A 26174-nucleotide genomic window follows, 5' to 3' on the forward strand; every position below is an offset into this window, starting at 1 on the left:
AAATAAGTTACATAGGAACTCAAAATGTATACATACTCAATAAGTAACAATAAATAAATAACTGGCAAGGCTTTACATCGTAAATAAAGGAGTTTCCAGCTGAGAAAAATAATCATCAAACACTTCTGAATAATTCCTGTTCTATGGTCGATTTACTTGCACCGTCAAAACATGAATTTGCACTTTAAACCTTTGGTAATAAGGTTCATTTTCGTTCTAATTTTGACGGATCAAGTACGACGGACGTATATCAGACGCCCAGAAGGCAATTTAAAATTATTTATAATATCTTATAACATCTCATATTTAGGGCACATTGGGTGTGAGTCAAGTTTTGTTTTAAACCCGACTACGAAAGACAAAATTAAAAAAAAAAAAAACATTTTTTAAATTTTACATACAAAGGTTTTATATATTTGTAGACAAAATCACAAAATCATATAAGAAGCTCAAATTTAAAATTGTATCTAAAGAAATTATAACCTAAAATTATTAATGGTGGTTCGTAGAATATGGCAAATAATTTAGCTATTTATTTAAAATTAAATTAAAACATCATTCATAAAGTAGTCGGTTTTATTTTTTAATCTTAAGCCTAGTAATTTTTCATCATTGTGTAAAAATATTTTCTATTTCAATATAATGATTTTAGTGTTGCCAGTGTACAAAATTTGACTCAACATACACAATCCAGTGTCAGTCGTTTCATAGACAATTTATGCAATGGACTAATGAAAAAAAAACTGTGTTTACTCACCACTAACATTATTTTTAACAGTCCATTACATTTCTTAAAACCTTTTTGCAGTGCGAAATCGAGAAACAGTAAACTTTCGGTCAGATAGATTTAGGTAAACATAAATATGAAACATCGTTAGGTAACCTGCATGTATTTGCAACTATGTATCGTTCAAATAGTTCAAATAGTGCGAAAGTCCAAGAATGCTCTTCAATTGAAGAGTATATTTGTACAGCGACATTTTCTGTTACTTAATCAATAATAAGTACCGACAGCATAATTTATAGATTTTTTCTGATTGCACTGTAAGTTTACTGTGACCGTTTTGATGATAATTTAGACGCACAAAGTTAGACAAATCCAAGATAACTAAACAATAATTTGATAAATTAAATTTCAAAAATCTATCACTTTGTGATTATGTTAGATTCTTTTAAAAGATAAAAAAAAAACTTTGAAACGTCAATTTCTTTTTCCAATCAGAGGATCGAAAAGCTACGACTTCGATCAAGATTTTGTAATATAAGAATTAAAAAAAAAAAAACTGTTATTCATTTTGGTTTTTCAAATGTAACATAAGTGATAAAGATATTAATTACACGTATTAATATTTAACGATTTTTAGAGTATTGTTGACTCCCGATGCCACGTGTGGCCGTAGCTTTACATATATAGCGTCGCTATCGCTTCGCATCATCAACGCGATGCTTCATAGCCGTATCTCTGAGTAAACATATATCAACATATTGATCGAATTTTAATTGACATATTTTGTATAAACAAACATATAACATATATATTTAAACTAATAATTATCTAATAAATAGATTTTTTAAAACTTCAACAAAGCCACAATAAAAAAATCGTCTGAATATTTGCATTTTTCATTCAACGTGTATAAAAAGACTAGAAGTTTATAAAACATAAATAAAAACTATATATGTATGTCTAAAATTATATATGAGTATTGTAAAACATAAATTATTAATTACTATTAAGGCTATATCTTTACTAATGATGATTTTATGTGATGCCTTTATGAAATGACTTAACCAATATACATAAAACTTGTACCAGAAGATGTAGAAAGTAGTATATGATACCACTACATAGTATAAAACAAAGTCGCTTACCGCTGTCTGTCCGTATAAATTAAATCTTTAAAATTGTTCAACGGATTTTGATGCGGTTATTTTAAATAGATAGAGTGATTCGAGAGGCAAATTTTTGTATATAATACATGGACAATACAGTAAAGAAACACTGACAATTTTAGAAGTCTCTAATGTGATGTCGTTAATAAAGAAATTCTGTTGTATATTTAGTATCAGTATTGCATCCGTGCGAAGCCGGGTCGTTAGTTATTATATACATATATAGCTGCGTTTTTAACTTACTTTCAGTGGCGGATTTACCAATAGGCTATGTAGGCTGGAGCCTAGGGCGACAGATTTAGAGGGGCGGCAAATTTAGTCAAATTTGTTATTATCTTACAGAAAGTAAAAGAAAAAACGACTTATAATTATGTGTATACACATTACTTCCGTAATCCGTATATTCGTCACTATATAACGAGTTGGAAAAGTAATCTAGTAACTGACAGAAATATCACCTAGTTTATAATCATACTAGTAACGGGAAAAAACCGATGTAATGAGGACGATAGAACACAAATCATAAATGTTGCAAAAATAAGTAAGGGGCGGCAAAAATTTAATAGCCTACTAGCCTAATAGCAGCAGATTTATAAATCCGCCACAGATTGCTTTTAATTTACAATTTAATCTGACAATCGTGTTACACAAAAAGGCTTGAAACTATTTTACATGTAATTTAATATATTATTAATACTAGCTAATACCCGGCAAACGATGCTGTGACTTTATTTTTAACATAATGGACATTTAAATACAATATAAATAAATAATAAACTTACCACTGGCATCATTTAAGAGTGTAAACTAACTATAAATTAACAATAAATTATGAAAAATGCAAATTTCAGATTACTTTCATCTGTATAACTAATTTCCGCTATGAATAAATATTATTTACATATTTATATGTATTATAATGACTTTTACAATGTAATCTTTTATATTGCATTATAGTATTTGATTCTGACATACTACTTGAGATATGTGAAACACACTTTAAATTTTTAACGGTTGTCATATTGATTTTATATGTATATAATCTTATTTTTGTTGTTTAAAAAAATAATCTCATATTGCTGTTACGATATCATTAGCCAATTTTAAATATATTTTAAACACATATACATATTATTTGTAAATATAGCATTTCTTTATTTTACTATATAATATCGTAAACATTAGACGCCATTTTGATCGATATGTCAAAAAAAATTTACTTGTGAAAAAAGGCGCGAATTTCGTACAACTTTTGACACATGTCAAAATAAATTTTTAATCTGTTCAAAAAAATAGGATAAATTAATTAAAAAATAATATGAATTGATATGTAACTATTTATTAACATTGTTTTTATTGTATAAGTCATTATAACATTTTTGTTCTATTGTATGGCCGTTTGTTAATTAAAAATATATTATTCTCTGTAATTAAAAAAAAAACTGAAATAGAATACCGATAACTTTCAATACCTTTTTATTCGAGAAATCTAGTTATAATATATTATTTTAAGTCATATCGCTAACGGGATAAGGTTCAAACTTGACTGTTGCTAAATAACGCATGTTGCTTCAAAATTAGCTTTATTCAATAGGAATACGGTTTGATTTTGCTTGTAAGATTTTATTTATATAAAACCTCTTTTAAGACGAAATGTTAATCATCATAAATATATATACAATAAGGCTATTATTAATGACATCCCCACCCCAATAGATCTATATACTTCGTATAGATATAAAAAATATATAAATAAACAATAAATAATCATTACCATTAAATATGGGTCTCGCAAATAAATAGTATATTAACTATATACTATTTAATTATAAAGGTGCGTTCCGACAGATTTAGTTAACAACTTCGGTCTTCACAACTAATTCAGACAATTAAAACATTGTAACAACTTTTGTTGTAAACTTAAATTAAAAAACATAAACTTTGAAAGCGTGTCGACAACAAAAAGCCTATTCCTCTCGTGTAGACACTGCTTTATAATATATTTAAAATGACTTGCAAATTTAAACCGTATTCTGAATGTCATAAGTTTCGATAACATCAATTACAAACCAATTTGAACCTTTTCCCGTTAGTAATACATATCAATATAATATATGTTAATCAATAACTCTTTCTGTTTCGATATAGTTTGATATAATACATTTCCCTGGTGATGACTAACTCAGCGGTCGCGGCTGAAGCGCGTTCTCTTCTAGAAAATTAAAAACATCCAAACTTAGTATTGTCTTACTCCGGTTTGAAGGGTCCGTGAGTGAGTGAGTGAGTGAGTGAGTGAGTGAGTTGAGTAACATATTTTAGCATTTTCGATGGCGCATTGATGAATTTACTGTACCACCAATATCTATGGACGGTGGTGACCACTTACCATTTGGTACGGCTTGTAATTGAGAGTGTTAAAACGTGCCGCTCCTAAATACAGTGAGTGTTTTCTAATGAAGTTGAGTGAGACAGAATATCTATCCCTCTCTCTTGCGTAGTACGATATTGTGATTTTCTTATCACAACTTTAAAGTCCAAAAATCCACAACAGCGCGATTTCTTAGACACTTTCTGGCTCACACAACCACTTTGTGGAACCAGCTTTCGCCGGCGGTTTTTCCGAACCGATACGACATTGGAACCTTCAAGGAAAGAGCATACTCCTTCCTCAAAGGCCGGCAACGCACCTGCAAGCCCCCTGGCGTTGCAGATGTCCATGGGCGGTGGTAGTCACTTTCCATCAGAGGAGCCTGTAAATTCCCACTGCTGAGCTAAAGGTCTCCTCTTCCTTTGAGGAGAAGGTTTGGAACATATTCCACCACGCTGCTCCAATGCGGCTGGAATACACATGTGGCAGAATTTCTATGAAATTTGTCGCATGCAGGTTTCCTTCACCGCTGAGCACGAGATGAATTATAAAGACATATCAAGCACATGAATCAGCGGTGCTTGCCTGGGTTCGAACACGCAATCATCGGTTAAGATGCACGCGTTCTAACCACTCATTATATGCTAGAAAAAGAAAGCAGGTTGGAGAGAGATAGATATATTTTTATACCGTCTTTTTTACAGGGAGGGCGGGGCTACGCGCGGGGTACCAGCTCGTAGAACAGTACATAGGCCTCCGGCGAGACCACGTCTCGAGCTGATATGGTCGACACCCTGGAAAAGAAGACACATGACCTCAGAACATTTATTAACCATTAACGCTTAACACTGTCTGTGTCTATTGTTAGCCTATTTATTTTAACATGATCATATTTTATTGTATTCAAGTATTATCAGCATAAATAATTCGATTTAAATAGTTGTTACAATTTGCGTTTATTGTCAACATCCGGTTTTGACTAAACTAAATAAATCAAAACCGGATGTCGCTACAGTCGGAGGAGGGGCGTGTAAATATTAAATACTAGGAGTAAGGTTAGAAATGGTCATTCTTACTTCAATCGTCGAATTGGAAGGAACGAGCAAAATAATCAATCTTGTATCATATATTTTGATTGTGAACCACTTCAGGAGAGATAAAGTATTGATTGTGAGGAGAATTTTTGTATTTTACCAACACTATGTATGCTTAGATCTTTAGAATTACGCAACGGATTTCGATGCAGGTTTTTCGGGAGATATTGTTTCGAGAGGAAGATATTTGTGGACATGTACAATATAGCAAAGAAACAAGAAAAAATCTGTAGTATATTTAGCACACGTGCGAAGCCGAGGCGGGTCGCTATGTACATATAAAGATCAGTATATCTCTGGCATTAATATCAAAATCAAAATCGAAGTAGTTATTTTTTTTTATGGTATAGGTTGGCGGACGAGCATATGGGCCACCTGATGGTAAGTGGTCACCATCACCCATAGACAATGAAGCTGTAAGAAATATTAACTATTCCTTACATCGTCAATGTGCCACCAACCTTGGGAACTAAGATGCTATGTCCCTTGTGCCTGTAGTTACACTGGCTCACTCACCCTTCACACAGGAACACAACAATACTGAGTACTGTTGTTTGGCGGTAGAATAACTGATACGTGGGTGGTACCTACCCAGACGGGCTTGCACAAAGCCCTACCACCAAGTTAAATTTACTAATAACTCAGTTGTATTGTGTACTACTAAGGGCTTATTATTAATATATGTTTATTTAGAACAGTATTACATTAACTAGTGTAATTTCAGTAGATCGGGATGACCAAAATAATATTATCGTTCTACAATGATGTTTCAATCTCTCAATCTTTTGTTACAAAGCCGCGCTATTGTCCAATTGTTTTCTAATGACAGTTCAACCATACTTAAAATAAGAAAAAGTGTTATATGCCAGTATTGCTATGCCATATAAAACAATATTAATAACAGTTTTACAAATTATTGATCAATTAATAACAAAAATAATTGTATATAATAAAGTAAATTCAATAGCCTCTATATTCATAATATGCAATAGTAATGTGATATAAATTATGATATAGAATCAAATGTCACAACACCGTATTGAAGGCTAAGGTTACTCTCGTATATATTGTTATATCCACTGTAATTTTATCAAAAATTTCGATGACAGTTTCGTCAACATTCAAAACGCCATTTTTTCAAAAAATCCATGTAACAGTTATTATCATAGATTAATCAAGCTTCGCTGCGCCGATTTGCTGTCAAATATTTGTTTAGCTTACTTCTACATATAGTATCGTATAGAACATATATATTGTTTAGATGAGGTTAAATCTACTCGCCACTAGATGGCGCCACACGCAAACGGTTGTAATTAATTTAAATTTAAGGCACTTAGTGGTAGGGCTTTGTTCAAGACCGTCTGGGTAGGTACCACCCACTCATCATATTCTACCGCCAACAGTACTCAGTATTATTGTGTTTCAGTTTAAAAGGGTGAGTGAGCCAGTGTAACTACAGGCACAAGGGATATAACATCTTAGTTCCCAAGGTTGGTGGCGCATTGATGATGTAAGGAATAATTAATATTTCTTAAAGCGTCATTGTCTATGGGTGATGGTGACCACTTACCATCAGGTGGCCCATATGCTCGTCCGCCAACCTATACCATAAAAAAAAAAACAAATTTCGGGCCTTTCGTTCCATTTGACATTCATTGTCGGTTGTGTCAAGTTGCATTCCTTGTGACTCTTTTATACTCTGTGGACATTACTAGCCCATATAGGTAATTCGTAAAACCGGTCACATCCGAATTAAGTACGCTCTCCGAAATTATCAATATTTATTTCTCATACGAATATAATCTTTACACAAACGTAATAACGTGTAATATCATACGACCTAATGTATTCGTCAATTCGACGCGTCGCTTTACACGCGCTCGCTGTCTCGGGTCGAGCTGACGCGAGAGTCTATAGCGACGAATAGCGTCGAGTGGCGCGATAGGGAGCTGTTTCTATTGGTTGTGTAAGCCGGTTATAATCGGTTTTATTGAATTTGCCGATGCTACATCTAAGCTATGTCGTACTATATAATAAAATAAAGTTATTTTACTAGTTTCTCGCCTTTTTAAAGTTTAAAATAGTTACCTGGAGTCGTTATATTCGTGCCAGTCGCCGTTGTAGGGATGCTTGCAGTACGCCGTGTAGTGGCCCGAGTACGTCGTACCTGCGTACAGACAAACTCATTAACAACAAAAGCCTGTAAATTCCCACTGCTGGGCTAAAGGCCTCCTCTCCCTTTGAGGAGAAGGTTTGGAACATATTCCACCACGCTGTTCCAATGCGGGTTGGTGGAATACACATGTGGCAGAATTTCTATGAAATTTGTCACATGCAGGTTTCCTCTCGATGTTTTCCTTCACCGCTGAGCACGAGATGAATTATAAAGACTAATTAAGCATCAGCGGTGCTTGCTTGGATTCGAACCCGCAATCATCGGTTAAGATGCACGCGTTCTAACCACTGGGTCTTCTCGACTCTTACTACTCATCATATACTAGAAAAAGAAAGCAGGTTAGACAGAGATAGATATATTTATACAACATCTTTTTTACAGTAGATTTTCTTTAAAATTATTATTAAAGGAATTGATATGGGTATACAACATTGTATAATTTCTTTGTTAAGATATTATTATCATGTTCATGGACCCAAGAAACAGCAAAGTCAAATCATTAACAAGAAGCGAAGCGCCGGACACGCCATATTGTTTTTAGATTTTCTTTTTTTTTCAATTTAATCTTTTAACTTTCAATTTATTTTTTAATATTTCTCACATTTTTTTTAAATTAATCAAAAGCCAACTACATTTTTTAAATTAAATCTCTCTGTACGATGTAAGGATTTTAATCATACATCCAAATCTGTTTAGGCATTTATGTTTTGATAGTACATACATATAGTACGACACAACTTAGATGTCGCATCGACAAAATTTGTAAAACCGATCACATCCGAATTGAGTTCGCATCAATATTCATTTCTCATGCGAATATGATTTTTGTACAAACGTAATAACTTGTAATATCATATCACTTAATATTCGTCAATTTGACGCGTCGATTTACATGCACTTGCTTTCTCTGACGCGTGAATCCATAGCGACGGATAGCGTCGAATGGCGCGATATCGAGCTATTTCTATTAGTGTGAATCGTTAGTAATCGGTTTTATTGAATTTGCCGATGCTACATCTAATTTGTGTCGTACTATACATGGAGTCATGTAACATCAAAGCCGTTGGTGATTCTGGGGGGTATTATAGGGGGGGCTCACCGGAGTGGTTACTGACGGCGTAGAGGTTGTAGGTTGCGTGCGTGGGGGCGGCGGCGAAGGGCGACATGTCGAGCCCCGACAGCGGGAACTCGACCACCACCGATAGCTTGCCGCGGAAGCGCTCCGTCGGGGAGAACCTACCACACACGGTGGTCACATCAAATCCTTCATGCAACGTAAGGGGGCAAACCCGCCCTTAAATGTACACTTTTTTTTATATGAGACAACATCACATACATTACTCTGATCCCAATGTAAGTAGCTGAAGCACTTGTGTTGTGGAAATCAGAAGTAACGACGGTACCACAAACAACCAGACCCAAGACAACATAGAAAACTAATGGTAATCTACATCGACTCGGCCGGGAATCGAACCCGGGACCTCAGAGTGGCGTACCCATGAAAACCGGTGTACATACCACTCGACCATGGAGGTCGTCGATCACATCTTCATAGACTTATAAATCAAAATCAAAATTAAAACATTTATATTTTTAATAACAATTAAGTGAAGCTACCACCGTTTCGGAAAGTAGAAGAACCGGCAAGAAACTCAGTAGTTACTCTTTTTTAACATTTAAAAAATACAAAGTCATGTCAATTAAATACAATTATTTAAATTAATGTATATTGTATTGAAAGTCAACAGGTATTAACTCCACGCTTTTATAAAACTACAACTACAGCTTGTAACTTTTCCACTGCTCAGCTAAGGTCTCCTCTACATTTGAGTAGAAGGTTTTGGAACATATTCCACCACGCTGTTCCAATGCGGGTTAGTGGAATACACATGTGGCAGAATTTATATTATATTAAACACGTGCCTATTTCGTCATTATGTTTTCTGAATTATAAACATATATTAAGCACGTGAATATTCAGCGGCGCTTGCCTGGGTTTGAACCCGCAATCATCGGTTACGAAGCATTTTAACCAATTGGACATCTCGGCTCTTATTTTACGGTAGGTTGAGTTTCTTTCGCCGGTTCTTCTCAGGTCAGGGTATTTTCTTTTCCGAACCGGTAGTTCGAAAGGAGGTAGTTTCAATTGACCATCAAAGTGTAATGCTTCTATATTGAATAAAGTCATTTGTGTTTGATAATATGATGAATTGGTGCTACCAACTTAAACGGACTTGGAAAAATCCCATCACCAATCAAAATCAAAATAAACTTTATTCAAGTGGGCTTTTACAAGCACTTTTGAATCGTCATTTAACAATTAAGTGAAGCTACCACCGGTTCGGAAAGTAGATTCTACCGAGAAGAACCGGCAAGAAACTCAGTAGTTACTCTTATTTATATACTCTTTATTGCACACCAATATAGACAAAAATAATAGGAACAATTTTACAAAAACAAAGAATAGAAAAATGTACAATAGGCGGCCTTATCGCTAAAACAGCGATCTTTTTTAACATATAAAAAATATAACGTCATGTTAATTAAATACAATTATTTCAATCAATATATCCCGCTTGGAAGTCAACAGGTATTAACTCCACGCTTTTTTATCATCTACAAAATCTTGTATCGAATAATATGCTTTTTCTACCAACGATTTGAATTTACTAAACGGCAAAGTTAAAAATTTCGACAAAAATATATGACATATCCTCACCGCTTCAGATGTAGTACGAGAACCTGGGGGAACTTCTGCACGGTGAACCATTTGAGGCACTTGCGTCGCACACCGCACTTCGAACATGTCTGCGAACATAGAAACAGGTCATTAGTATAGCAACTAACTTAACGCATCACATATAGTACGACACAAATTAGATGTAGCATCGGAAAATGCAATGGAATGACAATAAAACCGATTACTGACGATTTACACAACCAATAGAAATAGCTCGATATCGCGCCATTCGACGCTATTCGTCGCTATAGATTCACGCGTCAGAGAAAGCAAGTGCATGTAAATCCACGCGTCAAATTGACGAATATATCAGGTCGTATGATATTACATGTTATTACGTTTGTGCAAAGATCATATTCGCATGAGAAATAAATATTGATAATTTGGGATGGCGTACTCAATTCGGATGTGATCGGTTTTACGAATTTTGCTGATGCTACATCTAAGTTGTGTCGTACTATACTATATAATTAAAATGGTAGACAAAGTCACTACTCAGTCTATTCCTGTTATTCTTCTTGTTTTAAATCTACATAGAATTAACATTCCGAAACGGTAGCTTTAAATATATTTTAATCATGTACCATAACTACCAACAATACTTAAATAAAAAACATTCTGATTTGTATTGATAAATTCCAGTACATACCACCAAAAGTAATACCGGTTTCATATTAAAAAATATAACAAAATTAAAAAAGTGCATATAGTAAACTTCTCAATTGACAAGCGAAATATGGCTTGGCTGATTACTCAATCTGGTTGATCAAAATGGCTAGGCTATTTACTGAAAGGCTAATAATAGTCATTGATTGCCACATATACAGAACATAACAATGCTATATATAAAATTAAAGTAAAGTAACAGCCTGTACATTTCCCACAGCCGGGATAAGGCCTCCTCTTCCATTAAGGAGAGGGCTTGGAACATATTCCACCACGCTGTTCCAATGCGCGTTGGTGGAATACATATATATATATATATATATATATATATATATATATAATAAATATGAGACAACATCACATACATTACTCGGATCCCAATGTAAGTAGCTGAAGCACTTGTGTTAAGAAATTAGAAGTAACGGCGGTACCACAAACTCCTAGACCCAAGACAACATAGAAAACTAATGGTAATCTACATCGACTCGGCCGGGAATCGAACCCGGGACCTCAGTAGAGTACCTATGAAAACCGGAGTACACACCACTCGACCATAGAGGTCGTCAAAATATGCCAGGAATGTATTCTAGTACACGTAATATACAGGTGTTCAATAACGCTCCAAACGGCCATTAGAGTACACGCTATACAGGATGTTCAAGTGTGCACTCACCGGTTTCTCGTCTCCGTCGAGTTCTTCCTCCCTGACAAAGTGCTGGAGACACTGTTGAAGCTTCAAATTACCGGTTCGGGACGGAATCGGTAAGCTGGAATTGACAACATGTATTTTTTTAATCTGTATTAGATTAATTAAATTAATACGTGTTTAATTAATTTAACTGTGTTAAATTAATTTCGGACCCAGTCGAGTGACCCGTTCGTGACAACATACCATTATAGATAAGTGGTAAATGGTCACTATAGCTCATACAACACATCTACCATCGTAATTACGACGAAAATACACTCAACACTCTGTTGTCGATTCTTTGGAGATTCAAAAGAGCTTTTATTTAAAAAGTTTACATATTTCAAAATTTCGAGGGACTAGTTTAAATATAAATACGAGCCAACATCACATACATTACTCTGATCCCAATGTAAGTAGCTAAGCACTTGTGTTATGGAAAATCAGAAGTAACGATACCACAAAGACCCAAGACAACATAGAAAACTAATTAACTTTTTCTATACCGACTCGGGACATGAAAACTTATGTTAATCGACCACGGAGGTGGTAGGGCTTTGTGCAAGCCCGTTTGTGTAGGTACCACACACTCATCAGTTATTCTACCGCCAAATAACAGTACTCAGTGTTGTTGTGTTCCGGTTTGAAGGGTGAGTGAGCCAGTGTAACTACAGGCACAAGGGACATAACATCTTAGTTCCCAAGGTTGGTGGCACATTGACGATGTAAGGAATGGTTAATATTTCTTACAGCGTCATTGTCTGTGGGCGATGGTGACTTACCATCAGGTGGCCCATATGCTCGTCCGCCAACCTATACCATAAAAAAAATGGTCGTTGAGGTTACCTGAGATCCCAGAAGGGGTCAAAGGTGACGCTGTCGTGATGGCAGTGCGTGCAGCGGAGCGTGGACTTCAGCTGACCCACGAAGATGTCGCCCACGCGACTGTCCTCCATACGCAAGTAACGACTCCACGCCTCCAGCGCCTTGGCGGAGTCACTGCACACACACACACACACACACACAATGATAATCCGAGATCCGGTGTATCTTTGATTGTAGTAATTCGAACACATATACTGCTATATATTTTTATTTATATATTATTTATTATAGTTTATATATTCTTTTTATTATACATCATTTATTATAGATTACGTATATATTATTTAAAAAAACAAAAAAAAAGACTGTGTCGGCCACGTCTCCCAAGAAGACGATAAAAATGTTTTCCAGCGAAGATCTGCTGATGTTTAGTATAAAGATAAAACGCCAAAATGTAATTGAATATGAAATGTAAAAAAAGGCACGGGCATCTGCGAGCCTGTGGATGTTGTAGTTTAAATTTAAAAAAAAATCCGGTGTCGAAGGACCAACCCTTTTTTTATACAATAGATAGTTCAAAGTCTGCTTATTGATTGTCTAGAAATCCACCTGGGTTATTATTATTTGCATTCAATTAATTCATTATTAATCGCATCATCGATGATACAAGTTGCCTTAACACGTTGGCATTATTTTTTTTTTTTCCATTGCTGACCTTAGAAAAAAAGAATAGTGTTAAGTAGCGAACCGCCCCGGCTTCGCACGGGTGCAATACTGATTCCAAATATACAACAGAATTTGTTTATTTACGACATCACATTAGAAACATAAAATTATCAGCGTTTATTTACTATATTGTCCATTTTCTATGGGAGCGTTCAAGTAATACGTAACGCAATTTGAGGGCAGGGGGGGTCTCGTAAAACGTTACGATGCGTTACAGGGGCGGAGGGGGTCTTTCTTACAACACGTTACGTAACATTGCTTGTTTTTTAAATAAAAAGTTAGGGAATTAAAACTCCAAAATTGGCAACCCTTTTCATTTACGTTTTACGGGGAATCCCTTGATTGTATCATAGGTCGTCATTTTTGATTTGTTCTCGCAAGTTGGCAAACCTTATTGTTTATATTTCACGGGGTAACATACTTTTTGCGACTTTAGGGTCAAAATTGTCACTTGAGTGTTATGTAACGTTCAGAAAGTGGAAGGGGGAATACAGAAAAACGTTACGGTGCGTTACAAGAGGGGGGGTCAAAAATCGTCAAAAATTGCGTTACGTAATACTTGAACGCTCCCTTTACACAAAAACCTTCCTCTCGAACCACGCTGTTTCGTGTTTGATACTTTTGAAATAATTTTTAAAAATCACAGAAGCATGTTGGAATAAACTCCTTCCAAAAAGGGAGAGAAGAATTCATCCCAGCAGAGGGACATTTACAGCTTGTTACTGCTGTATTACAATCACAACCACACTGGGTACCATTGAAAGTCAGCGTTGGGTTCTTGGAACCCAACTTGGAAGCTGAATGGTACACCTTTTAGGACACATTAATTATAATTGTTTTGTTTTTTTGTTGTTTTTTGTAGACTAAGTTAGCCAGTAGTTATAATAGGCTATTTGACTGGTTTTTAAAATCCATTTTACATTATTTAGTAGAGATTAAGGAACCCACTAAAAGTTGATTTTTTTATTTCTAGTACATATTTGCTGAAAAATATCATATTAAAATTCGATAATTAAATAACGCGCGAAAACGCTACTTGGACAATATGGCGCAGCAATGTGGTCGGTGACGTCACTTTGCTGTATTTTAATCTGTGGTACATATAGTAGAAAAGCAAAGTTTACAAGAAAGTGACTTCATCATATCCCGGCCAATCAGGAGCGTTTTGTGTCACGCGACAAACGTTTGAAAAAAATGCAATTTCATTTATTGATTTTTGAATAAATTAAGTATTATTTCCAACTTTCGTTAGTAAATAACCATTTATAAACTCATAATATACACTGATTACAATAATTCACAATTTATTTTTCGCATTGTCAAATAGCCTATTAGTTAAGATGTTTTTTTTTGGGTCTCGTATCCTAATAAACATTTCTTTCTTTCTTTCTTTCTTTCTTTCTTTCTTTCTATTACCTGAGATTGTCATCGATTTCTGTGAGTATCGGTTTGGGCTTCACCGTAACCCTATTCACGTCCTCATGCAGACCTTCCAGGAGGTATCGGAGGAATTCCTGAAATGGAGACCAATAAACATTAATATCGGAAATGAGGGAAACAAATAAATATACCCAGAGTCGGATTTAAAGGTGTGGAGGCCCCGGGGCCACAAAGCAGTGAGGGCCCTAGACAAACAGAAGCGTGAACACCCTAATAATTATATTATTATGAATTAATTAGTTTTTTTTATTTCAATCAGTAAGCTATGAATTGTTTCGTATTTGTATCGGTAACTTTTAAAATATTAAATGGTAAAATTATTATAATTTGACTATATCTCAGTATTTGTTAACTTGCTGAAAACTGTGGCCCCCTCTCATGTGGAGGCCCCAGGGCAGTTGCCCCGGTTGCCCTTCCCTAATTCCGAACCCTCTCCTTAATGGATGAGGAGGTCTTATCTCAGCAGTGGGAAATTTACAGGCTGTTACTTTACTACAAATTACAGGTACAAGGGACTCATATTATATATGTCTTTTTCTCGTCCAAAAGACTAAACCGAAATTGATGATATTTGCTATGAAGCAAGTTAAAATTTTCCTTGTGTTTGTAGTTATACTGGCTCACACACCCTTCAGATCGGAACACAACAATACTGAGTACTGTTATTTGGCGGTAGAATAACTGATGAGTGGGTGGTACCTACCCAGACGGGCTTGCACAAAGCCTTATCACCAAGTGTGATATCTACGGTATATTTGTGTATGTGTGTGTGTCTGTGTTTACCTGTGCGTCCTGCTGACTGTACCCCATGAACCGCGGCGCGAACCTCTGCACCTGTGACTTGAGGCTGGTCGTATTCACAACCGAATCTCGCTCACCGCTGCGCCAGAGCTCCTTGATAACGCTCGCGAACGCTGCAACCAAAACAATACCATAACGTATTAGAATCTAATTCATCATGATACATCGGTAAAGAAGGCATATTATTCAGTACAAGATTATGCAGACGATAAAAAAGCGTGGAATTAATACCTGTTGACTTCCAGTCAGAATAAAAAACACACATATATAATTGTAATTAACTAACATGACTGTATTATTATGATTTTCTTGCCGGTTCTTCTCGGAAGAATCTACTTTCTGAAACGGTGGTAGCTTCACTTAAAATAGTTGTTAAACGACGATTCAAAAGTGCTTGCCGCTAGTAAGCTAGTAGGCTATACAATTTTTGCCGCCCCTACTGACTTTTGAAATTTAATAGTTCACAATTTCAAATTCATCACATGTTGATTACATTTATTCTGAAATTGCAACTTTAATTTGCTCAAGCCTACTTGAATAAAGTGTATTTTGATTTTTTGATAATAAATGAAGTTAATAGTCACAATAAAAATCGATAGAAAATCTATAACTATTGGTAGTGATTTTCCAATTGAAGAATTACTTTTTTTGGTACACCGTTTTACAACATTATTACGTCAAAGCTTTTGTATTTATAACAGACTGTTGGTCTGTCATAAACAAAAATTTGCTGCGTACACATTGCCCAACAAAATAATTATTGGCCTCACGCATTCAGATAACTTTTGTAACAAGCTAATCCTCGTTTTAGGACTAATAGTATACAACAACAACAACAGAATGTAAACTTCCCACTGATGAGCTAAAGCCTCTCCCCTCACTTTGAAGAGAAGGTTAGGAACACATTCCCCGCTGTCCCAATTCGGGATAGTGGAATACACATGTGGCAGAATTTCTATGAAATCAGACACATGCAGGATTCCTCGCGATGTTTGCCTTCACTGCCGAGCACGAGATGAATTATAAACACAAAGAGTCGAGATGACCCAGTGATGCCCAGCCCGGATGATTGCGGGTTCAAACCCATGCACCATTGAATATTCATGTGTTTAATTTGTGTTTATAATTGTAACAGTATGCTTTTTAAAAATTTCTAATAAAACCTTTTTCATTTAAACTATGTTCGTTTTTTTTTCTTACATTGTATAATAATAAAATGTATATAAGCATGTAACATTGAAACACCTAATGGCATTCGCGACGCAGAAAGAAATCTACTTAAGTCTGCGGGCTGTAGGCGTGCGAACGGTGATTCAATTATACGAATGCTATTACCAACTCGAAGGTATATTTATAGTCCACCAGAAAACCCAACAATAGCCTCCACAGAGTACATTATAACAGCTAGTTTGAGATTAAATAATAATCTATACATATAATAAAATTGGTGTCTAAACAGACAAGTAATATTGAAATAGCTCTTTTTGTCCTCAATGCATATGTATTTAGACACGGTACATATACCAAAATAACATTTTTTGCAATTTTTTCGGTCTGTCTGTTTGCTCGGGCTAATTTCTGGAACGGCTGGACCCATTTTAACGGGACTTTCACTGGCCGATAACTAATGTATAGCGGCGTACCCATGAAGACCAGTGTACACACTACTCGACCACGGAGATCGTCCGATCGATTTGAAGAATAACAGTCATTTACAATTTATCGTGATCTTATGACCAATTTCGGCCAATCCGTCGCCCGTCACGACGCCCATTCCTTAGAATTATTAGCCAACATTTGCCAACTACGCAGACATAAGTGCACAAACATTGGTGCATTCTCTCGCCTCCAATGGCACCTACTCTACTAAGAAAGAAGAAGCAAGACTCTACAAAGAAAGAAAGAGTTCGGACAAACCAACGGCTTCACTTTAAATACGTACAAAATCCAGGAGTGCTACTGATTGTTTTTTTTTTTGCCAGAAAACCTCAAGAATTAATTTTTTTTGTGTCAAAAAGGCACAGATTATTACGCCAATGTCACAAGCGAAAGAATTTTATATCGGCCCAAGTAACCTAAACCTTCATATAACTGCCTTAAATCTAATAATGTATTTATTAGATTTACCGAAAGAAATTCGTACCATTTATAATTATCCTTCACAATTAAGTATGTCTGTTCATTCAACCGTTTATTATTTTGAATATAAGTTGTCAAGAAAGCTCACTTCCCAAAAGAGTTTACTTTTTCGGAATTTTCCCATTCAAGGAAATAAATTTGGACTTGAAGTGTTATATGCATATGCGAGTTCTTCAAATAGGATTTTGAAAATGGGTATGTAGGCCCACTTTACAACGAGCTGACTCTATTGTTTCGGTGTGCGTGACTACTCTCGACACTCGCCACACTACTGCATTAGTGTGCGTCAGTGGCGGATAGGCGGCCTAGGGCGGCAGATTTACAGGGGCGGCAAATTTAGCCCAAATTTGTTATTATCTTACAGAAATAAGAGAAAACTTATAATCATATGTACACATTACGTCCGTAATCCCTACAATCGGCACTACATAGCGTGTTAATAATAATCTAGTAACTGACAGAAATATCACCTAGTTTATCCATACTAATTACGGGAAAAAGTCGATGTAATGAGGACGATAGAACACAAATCATAAAGTTGCAATTTCAGAATAAATGTAATCAATATGATTGTGAACAGTTAAATTTCAAAAGTCTGTAGGGGTAGCAAAAATTGAATAGCCTACTAGCCTACTAGCGGCAGTTTTGTAAATCCGCCTTTGGTGTGCGTGAACTCTGGCCAACGTGAAAAACTTTTTCGATGATTCTCACCTCCAACCGTCTCTAGACATCAAAAATCAAAATCAAAATATACTTTATTCAAGTGGGCTTTTACAAGCACTTTTGAATCGTCATTTTACAATTAAGTGAAGCTACCACCGGTACGGAAAGTAGATTCTACCGAGAAGAACCGGCAAGAAACTAAGTAGTTACTCTTTTTCAACATTTAAAAAAATACAGTCATGTTAGTTAATACAATTATTTAAATTAATATATCCTGCCTGGAAGTCAACAGGTATTAATTCCACGCTTTTTTATCATCTACAAAATCTTGTATCGAATAATACCCCTTTTCCACCAATGTATTTTTTATAAACGATTTGAATTTACGAAGCGGCAAAGTTAAAAATTTCTGCGGAATTTTATTACAGAAATGGATAAGGTATCAAGAAGGATTTATTGACTTTGCGGATTCGGAAACTTGGCGTTATAAGCTTATCCTTACTCCTAGTGCACATACAATGATTATCACTGATTTTATCAAAGCGATCAATGTTACTGTGAATATACATGATATTGTTGTAAATATATTGCGACGCAACAGTGAGTATTCCTCTGTTAAAAACATCCCGAAGAGAGTCTCTAGCTATCTACATATAGATCCCTTACCTTTAATGAGAGCGCCCTTCATACAAGACAGCGTCGTGTTGATGTCCGACGAATACTTCTCCTCCGTGAGGTATTCCAGCAAGGGTCTCGTATTCGAGAGACACTGTAGCACGCTGTTCATAAAACAAGTATTCCCGATGTTACGCAGACCGTTTAGACCTGAAAATGTGTAAAAAAAAAGCTGTAGATTAATATAAATCACTAGCTAATTGGCACGTTTTTTTCCATAAATAAGTATAGTACGACACAACTTAGATGTAGCATCGGCAAAATTCGTAAAACCGATCACATCCGAATCGAGTACGCTATTCCAAATTATCAATACTTATCTCTTATGTGAATATGATCTACACAAACCTAAATAACTTGTGACCTAATATATTCGTCAATTTGATGCGTCGATCTACATGCACTCGCTTTGAATCTATAGCGACGAATAGCGTCAAATGGCGCGATAGGGAGCTGTTTCTATTGGTTGTGTGAATAGGCAGTAATATGTTTTATTACATTTGCCGATGCTACATCTAAGTTGTGTCGTACTATACTCTCCCCGGCTTCGCTCCGGTAATCTTTAGATAAGACATGAGATCGTTATAACACTTTTCTTTGCTATCAACATATCAGTATAGAAGCGACAATATGGGCATACATTTGATCCATATAATTTAGACCGCCCCCCTACCAAGATGATCAACAAATGTTACCAAACAACAATACTTAAGATTGTTGTGTCAAATTACAGAGTCTATCTATATAGTTCTTGGTGTTAGAGCTTTATGAAACATCTGGGTACCACCGACTCATCAGATATTCTACTGCCAAACAACAGTACTCAAAATTGTTGTATTCAAGTTGGAATAACATCTTGGACATAATATCTTATTTTCCAAGGTTGGAAGCGCATTGGCGATGTAAGGAACGGTTAATGTTTCTTAAAGCGCCATTGTCTATGGGCGTTGGTGACTCACCATGAGGTGTTTCATATGCTCCTATACCATAAAAAAAAGCTCCAGATTGGACATTGTCTATGTAAATGGTTATTTTTAAAGTGGTTTATTGCTATGGTCCCCTAATGGTCACCCACTTACCAACAAGTGGCAATGTGGCAATTGATAATATATATCTATATAATCAACAACACTGCTGGCCTAAGCCCTCCTCCACACTTGAGAAGGTTTAGAACATATTCCACTACGCCGTTCCAACGCAAATTGGTGGAATACACATGTCTCAGAATTTCTATGCAATTTGACACATGCAGGTTTCCTCACGATGTTTTCCTTCACCAGATGAATTATAAACACAAATTAAGCACGTTAATTCACTAGTGCTTGCCTGGGTTTGGACTCGCAATCATCGGTTAAGATGCACGCGTTCTAACCTCTGGGCCATCTCGGATATCTATCTATATCTATTTAAAATCAAACCACTTACCGCTACTATGGCTGGATTGCTTTTCGCTCCGCTCGCTAACGTCTGTCCTCTCGCTGCTGCGGCGAAAGCCGCTGGGACCGCTCTTACCTCCGGCCAACTCCTAAACATCCAGCATTCATGACATTACATCATACATGTGGTACCAACAAAACGAATCTTTAAACACATACACATGGGACTCGATAAGACATGAATCAACCGTGAGAATACTTGACAGGACAAGTGGTTTTGTGATCCAAATTACATTGGTAGAGACAGCGAGGGAATTGGGAACAAACAGTTCACTTATTTCATATTTAACACTAGTAGTGGCCTGCAGCTTTGCTCGCGTTTTAGGGCGTTGGTTGTCAAGTATTAGACCAGCAGTCGGCAACACATACGGCCTGGGAACATATTCCTAGTGGCCCGGGAATGTTTTGTAAAAAAGTTGACAAATATATTAAACATACAAGAAATAGCGTCTCAGATGCAACCTCAGACTCGACACTAAAATTTGCATAAAGTCAGTTTCATATTTAGGTCGTTTGTAGTTTACATTTATTTATTTTCTAAGTCCAAACAATAAACATAATGTAAGTATTATGTGTACGAATTAAATTCTGTATCTTTTAACAATTTTCAATTGCATTTTTCTTTTTTCTATGGACAATGACTAATTAACTTTTCAAGGTGAATATCATGACTGCGGCCCGCCTTGTGGCCCTTGCCTACCAAAAGGTTGCAGTCCGCTGTATTAGACAAAAAAAAGTATCCTATGTCCTACCTTAGAGTTCACGCTTGCTTCATAGCATATTTCACGAAATTCGGTTCAGCGGTTAGGTCGTGAAAGAGCGACATACAGATAGAGTTACTTTCACTTTTATAATATTAATAATAATTGATTTAAAAAGTATACTAAGAAAGTAACAAAAAGAGGTACATACAAAACTTATAACAGATGTTGCACGTTTCGGAGGTTTTAGTACTCTCAGTCTTTCAAGACCAAACTGCTAAACCGAGTATAATTGACGACCTCCGTGGTCGAGTGGTGTGTACACCGGTTTTCAAGGGTACGCCACTTCGAGGTTCGATTCCAGACCGAATCGATATAGATTATCATTAGTTTTCTATGTTGTCTTGGGTCTGGGTGTTTGTGGTATCGTTACTTCTGATTTTCCATAACACAAGTGCTTTAGCTTCTAACATTGGGATCAGAGTAGTGTATGTGATGTTGTCTCATATTTATTTATAATGAAATTTGGTATGAAGTAAATTTGAACTCTAAGAAAGAACATGGGCTACTTTTTTGCTTAACACATGTTAACCAACACCTAAAACGCAAAGCCGCGGGAAACAACTAGTTCAACCATATTTGCTTCGGATTTTGATCCAATTTAAATTTAGACTATTGAAGTGACTTACGTCATTTCCGTTATCTCGTTACGTCACAAAACTATCCCGTGTTCCTCGACCAATATAATATGATTCTTGACAGTTTTAAATTAATGATTCATCTATGTATCCTCGTGGCGTATCAGGTGTATTGAGAATGAAATCAACATGAAATCTGACTAAGGGAAATTCGAATGGATATGGTCTTTATGCACTTAAGCCATTTTCAACTAAATTGGTGACAAAAATAAAAAATAAACTAATTTATGTATATAACTTTCTATATATAAATGAATTTCTAGTAAAATTTTATTTAATAACGAAGTTAACATCAACAGTTGAAATGAAAACTGATGTTGATTTTTCTAAGGCTATCGATAAGATCAATCATTGTCAAGATACTTTAATTATAAAGGAAATTGTAATATTATTGAAAAGACTACAGTATTCATATAGTAAAGATTAACAGATCTATCACTTAAGCATAATTGCGGATTTTTAAGTAACTATATTGTGACTAAATTTTTATATGAGTGGAGTCGACAGGGTATCATTCTAGGTGCATTTATTTATTATATCTTCAAATCAAAAATTTAGATAAAATTGGACATATTTTATTTAGAGTTAATATATTTTATACTTAATAAAGCAAAAACTATTATAAAATCAGTACTAATACTAAACATGCAAACGGCACAAACATGAATATACAGCAATACGTATGAAACGGCAGAATTAAGACGGATTAAGGCACTTCAAATCTTCATAAAAACTGTATTGGCAACAAACATATTTACAGACATTTCTTCAAAACAGGATAACGTTTTCAGACTCTGAGTCGTCATAAAACTTCAATACAGATTATTAATGGCGAAATTATGACAAAAACATTGTTTATTATATAGGTAGGCGAAAATGGACCTTATGATGGTATGTGGTCATCAACATCCATAGACAATGGCGCTGTAAGGATATTAACCATTCCTTACATCGTCAGTGCTACCAACTTTGGGAACTAGGATGTTATGTATATTGTGCCTGTAGTTCCACTGGCTTACTCACCCTTCAAACTGTACTGTACGAAACAGTACCGAGTACTGCTCTTTGGCGGTAGAATATCTGATGAATGGGTGATACCTACAAAGGTGGCCTTTTTTAAAAAAATAAATTAACTATTTTATTTCCAATGAAATATATTTACAATGATTTTTTTGGATATGAAATGAAAAATGAGTTCCATAAACGAAAAACACGCTCAAAAACAAAACTATCGGCATCGAATAACGTCATAAACGCCGTCACCAAGCAAGCACAGGAAAACGTATTCACATAACACGCAATAAGGTCTATTGGCGCTTGTTACCATTCGTGTAAACGTCACCGCAGAAAGTTCCACGGGTCTTCTAGCGGGCAGTCGTGCGCCAACCGCGCCCTCTGACAGACGTGTTACAGAACCATTATTACAATATAAATCAGTCCAACATTAAAAATTATAAATGTAACTAACAGCTCTAGTATCTAAGTCATCAAATAAATCTAGTGACTTCATGAATCAAGAGAATTACAGATATGATTTATCTCTATCATAGAACGAATATTAGAAAGAGAGAAGAGATAAATACGGTACGTAATACGTCATTGAACCTGATAATGAACCCCATAAGTTGGTAGCTTTGCGCGTGCCACCGTCCGCGGCCGCGGCTCGAAGCAGCGCCGGCAACCACACCTCATTGCGCAGCGCCGACAGCACGCCGGTCGTCACACATGCCAGGATAACCAGCTCCAAATACCAGAGCATACGACTATCGCACTTATGTCACCAACACACAGGGTCCTAATTTGAAACGGTTCCTTTTTCAAATCACGGTAAAGTCCCGTTTAGGTATTTATGATCACTTTTAGTCTTTACAGGCGAATTGTTTCTAGAATGTTTTTATCAAACACTAATTTGTTTTATGCACTCACGTCTCTTTTAAGTTTCTATTTCATTTCATAATTTCAAATCCTTTTTCAATTACACTTTTAAATTATTTAAAAATTTATATCGTTTATATGTTACGTTTCTGCGAATTATTTATAATTTGTATTTCATCAATGAAAAATATACGAACGTCAATATAGTCTATTACTACCTATTATAATGAAATTTGCTTTTATACACACCCTGTATAGATCAACAACTAACTTGGATTTATAATCTGTATTTATAATCTGTATAGCGCTAAACGATATTTAAACAATAATTTAACTCTGACTAAATTTATTAAGACATCACATTTTTCCTATGGATTTTTCAGTGTTATCACTGTCTCTGTCAGATTCATTGACAGCTAATATCATCATTCAAAACTGAACCTTATTTCGAATACGATAAGAGTCCACTCTCAATTTCCATTGGCACATGACTAGCTAATAACCATTCAAGGTCACTTTCGATAGACAACAAATATCAAGTCCACAGTTCAATTTACGAACCAAAACAATCGCGACACGTTAAAATACCCACAATCGTGACACGAAAAGAAGCTAATTGCGTAATTCGACATTTGAAAGAAAGCGCGCGAAACGAGAAGAACGAACGCCGAATCAGGTGATTCCCGCGGGAAAGTGCATTTCGCGCGAACACCTCGTGACGTCACTCGGCTGCCATTACGATGGCTGGGCGTCAACTGAGCAGGCGCCGGGAGATGGTGCTTGGCAAATAACGATGCCAAATTTCACAATCAAATCTATACGTAATCTTTAAGATGATATAAGCATTTATCTCGATTGCTATACATTTTTTTTTCCAGTAAGAATTATGACGTATATTTTTTTTAAATCTATATTATTTAAACGGCACAGGTAAAGGAGCCATCTGATAATAAGTAACAAACCCAACCCCCCCGAAAATAAGACATTTTAACCATCCCTTATGTATCCAAAAATCTTAGGTTTCTTAATATTGGATATCCCTTGTGCCTGTACTGGGTCACTCAGATTTCAACCCTGAACGCAAAAACACTACAGCTATTTGACGGTAGATTAAATAATTAACGTGTGGTACCAGACAAAGGCCTACAACGATGTTATCTATGCATATAATAAAATTGGAGTGTCTATTTGTATTAAAATAGCCCTTTTACTCAACCCATATGTGTTTATACACGGTACATATACCAATATAACATTTTGTACAATTTTTATCTATCTATCTATCTGTTTGTTCCGGCTAATCACTGGAACGGCTGAACCGATTCTGACGGGACTTTCACTGGCAGATAACTGATATAATAAGGTAACTTAGGCTACAATAATTATTTTTGTTAAATTCAAACGCGTACAAGGCAACGGGCACAGCTAGTTATATAATATACACGTATTAATATTGTTATCTATCGCTAATGCGACGGTTACGGTTACGTCTTTCAATCTGTAAGGATTCCTTGACGTAATATTTCTTTGTAAAGACACAATGTTACGGCACGTTTATCCAGCTTAAGTAATGCTTTTATAATATTGATTGTTCTCACAAATTGGTTTATTCTTTATTCTTTTTTTTATGGGATAGTTTGGCGGACGTGCATATGGGCCACCTGATGGTAAGTGGTCACCATCACCCATAGACAAAGACGCTGTAACAAATATTAACTATTCCTTACATCGTCAATACGCCACCAACTTTGGGAACTAAGATGTTATGTCCCTTGTGCCTGTAGTTACACTGGCTCACTCACCCTTCAAACCGGAACACAACACTATTGCGAACTGTTGTTTAGCGGCAAAATATCTGATGAGTGGGTGGTACATACTCAGGCGGGCTTGCACAGAGCCCTACCACCAAGTAATTTTCTTTACCGATACTAAAATATTTAAGTTATATTTCCCTAAATACTTGATTTGCCATTAACATTAAAACAGCGATTTTTGTGAATCGTAATACAGGTATATTCGAATTGAAATCCAGAACAAAGTCGCTTTCTCTTTGCCTATGGGATATAGTATATGTACGCTTAAATCTATAAAACTACGCAACGGATTTTGATGCGTTTTTATTTAATAATTACATTGATTCAAGGGGAAGTCGGGCTGGGTCGGTAGTAATATTATAAATGTGATTTAGGTATTTTATTATCAGGAACTGGAGGTATCATTTCATCCCGTAAAATCCTAACACCGACAATTATTCATAAAACACTAATTCTCTTGATTATTAGATATTACATACATATATTGGATTTTTAAATGTTGAAAAAGAGTAACTACTGAGTTTCTTGCCGGTACTTCTCTGTAGAATCTTTAGAATACTTTCCCAATCGGTAGTAGCTTCACTTAATTGTAAAATGACGATTCAAAAGTGCTATTAAAAGCCTACTTAAATAAAGTTTATTTTTATTTTATTTTATTTTATTAATTTTATTTTAATTTTTTATTTTAAATTCCAATAAAAACTTCGAAATTCGAATGTTAATTTTTTCTCGAGCCCATAATGAAAACAGAGATTA

General features: G+C 35.5%; 1 protein-coding gene across 2 annotated transcripts in view; it reads right to left on the minus strand.

Annotated features, from left to right (window-relative positions):
* Positions 1-2624: 2624 nt before the first annotated feature.
* LOC124541894 (ubiquitin carboxyl-terminal hydrolase 24-like) overlaps positions 2625-26174 on the minus strand; it is a 36143-nt gene continuing 12593 nt past the window's right edge. Inside the window, exons 4-14 of one of the 2 annotated variants that reach the window (XM_047119807.1) lie at positions 20320-20419; positions 18886-19044; positions 15400-15530; positions 14593-14690; positions 12472-12624; positions 11611-11704; positions 10251-10339; positions 8631-8767; positions 7444-7522; positions 4952-5055; positions 2625-4105 (exon numbers count right to left, since the gene is read on the minus strand). In XM_047119807.1, coding sequence (XP_046975763.1) covers positions 4977-5055; positions 7444-7522; positions 8631-8767; positions 10251-10339; positions 11611-11704; positions 12472-12624; positions 14593-14690; positions 15400-15530; positions 18886-19044; positions 20320-20419 — 1119 coding nt within the window. In that variant the 3' untranslated portion in view covers positions 2625-4105; positions 4952-4976. The remainder of the gene's footprint in view (positions 4106-4951; positions 5056-7443; positions 7523-8630; positions 8768-10250; positions 10340-11610; positions 11705-12471; positions 12625-14592; positions 14691-15399; positions 15531-18885; positions 19045-20319; positions 20420-26174) is intronic. The other variant, XM_047119806.1, reaches the window with a different exon arrangement.

The sequence above is a fragment of the Vanessa cardui genome, chromosome 29 (genome assembly GCF_905220365.1).
Source record: "Vanessa cardui chromosome 29, ilVanCard2.1, whole genome shotgun sequence".
Taxonomy (NCBI): domain Eukaryota; kingdom Metazoa; phylum Arthropoda; class Insecta; order Lepidoptera; family Nymphalidae; genus Vanessa; species Vanessa cardui.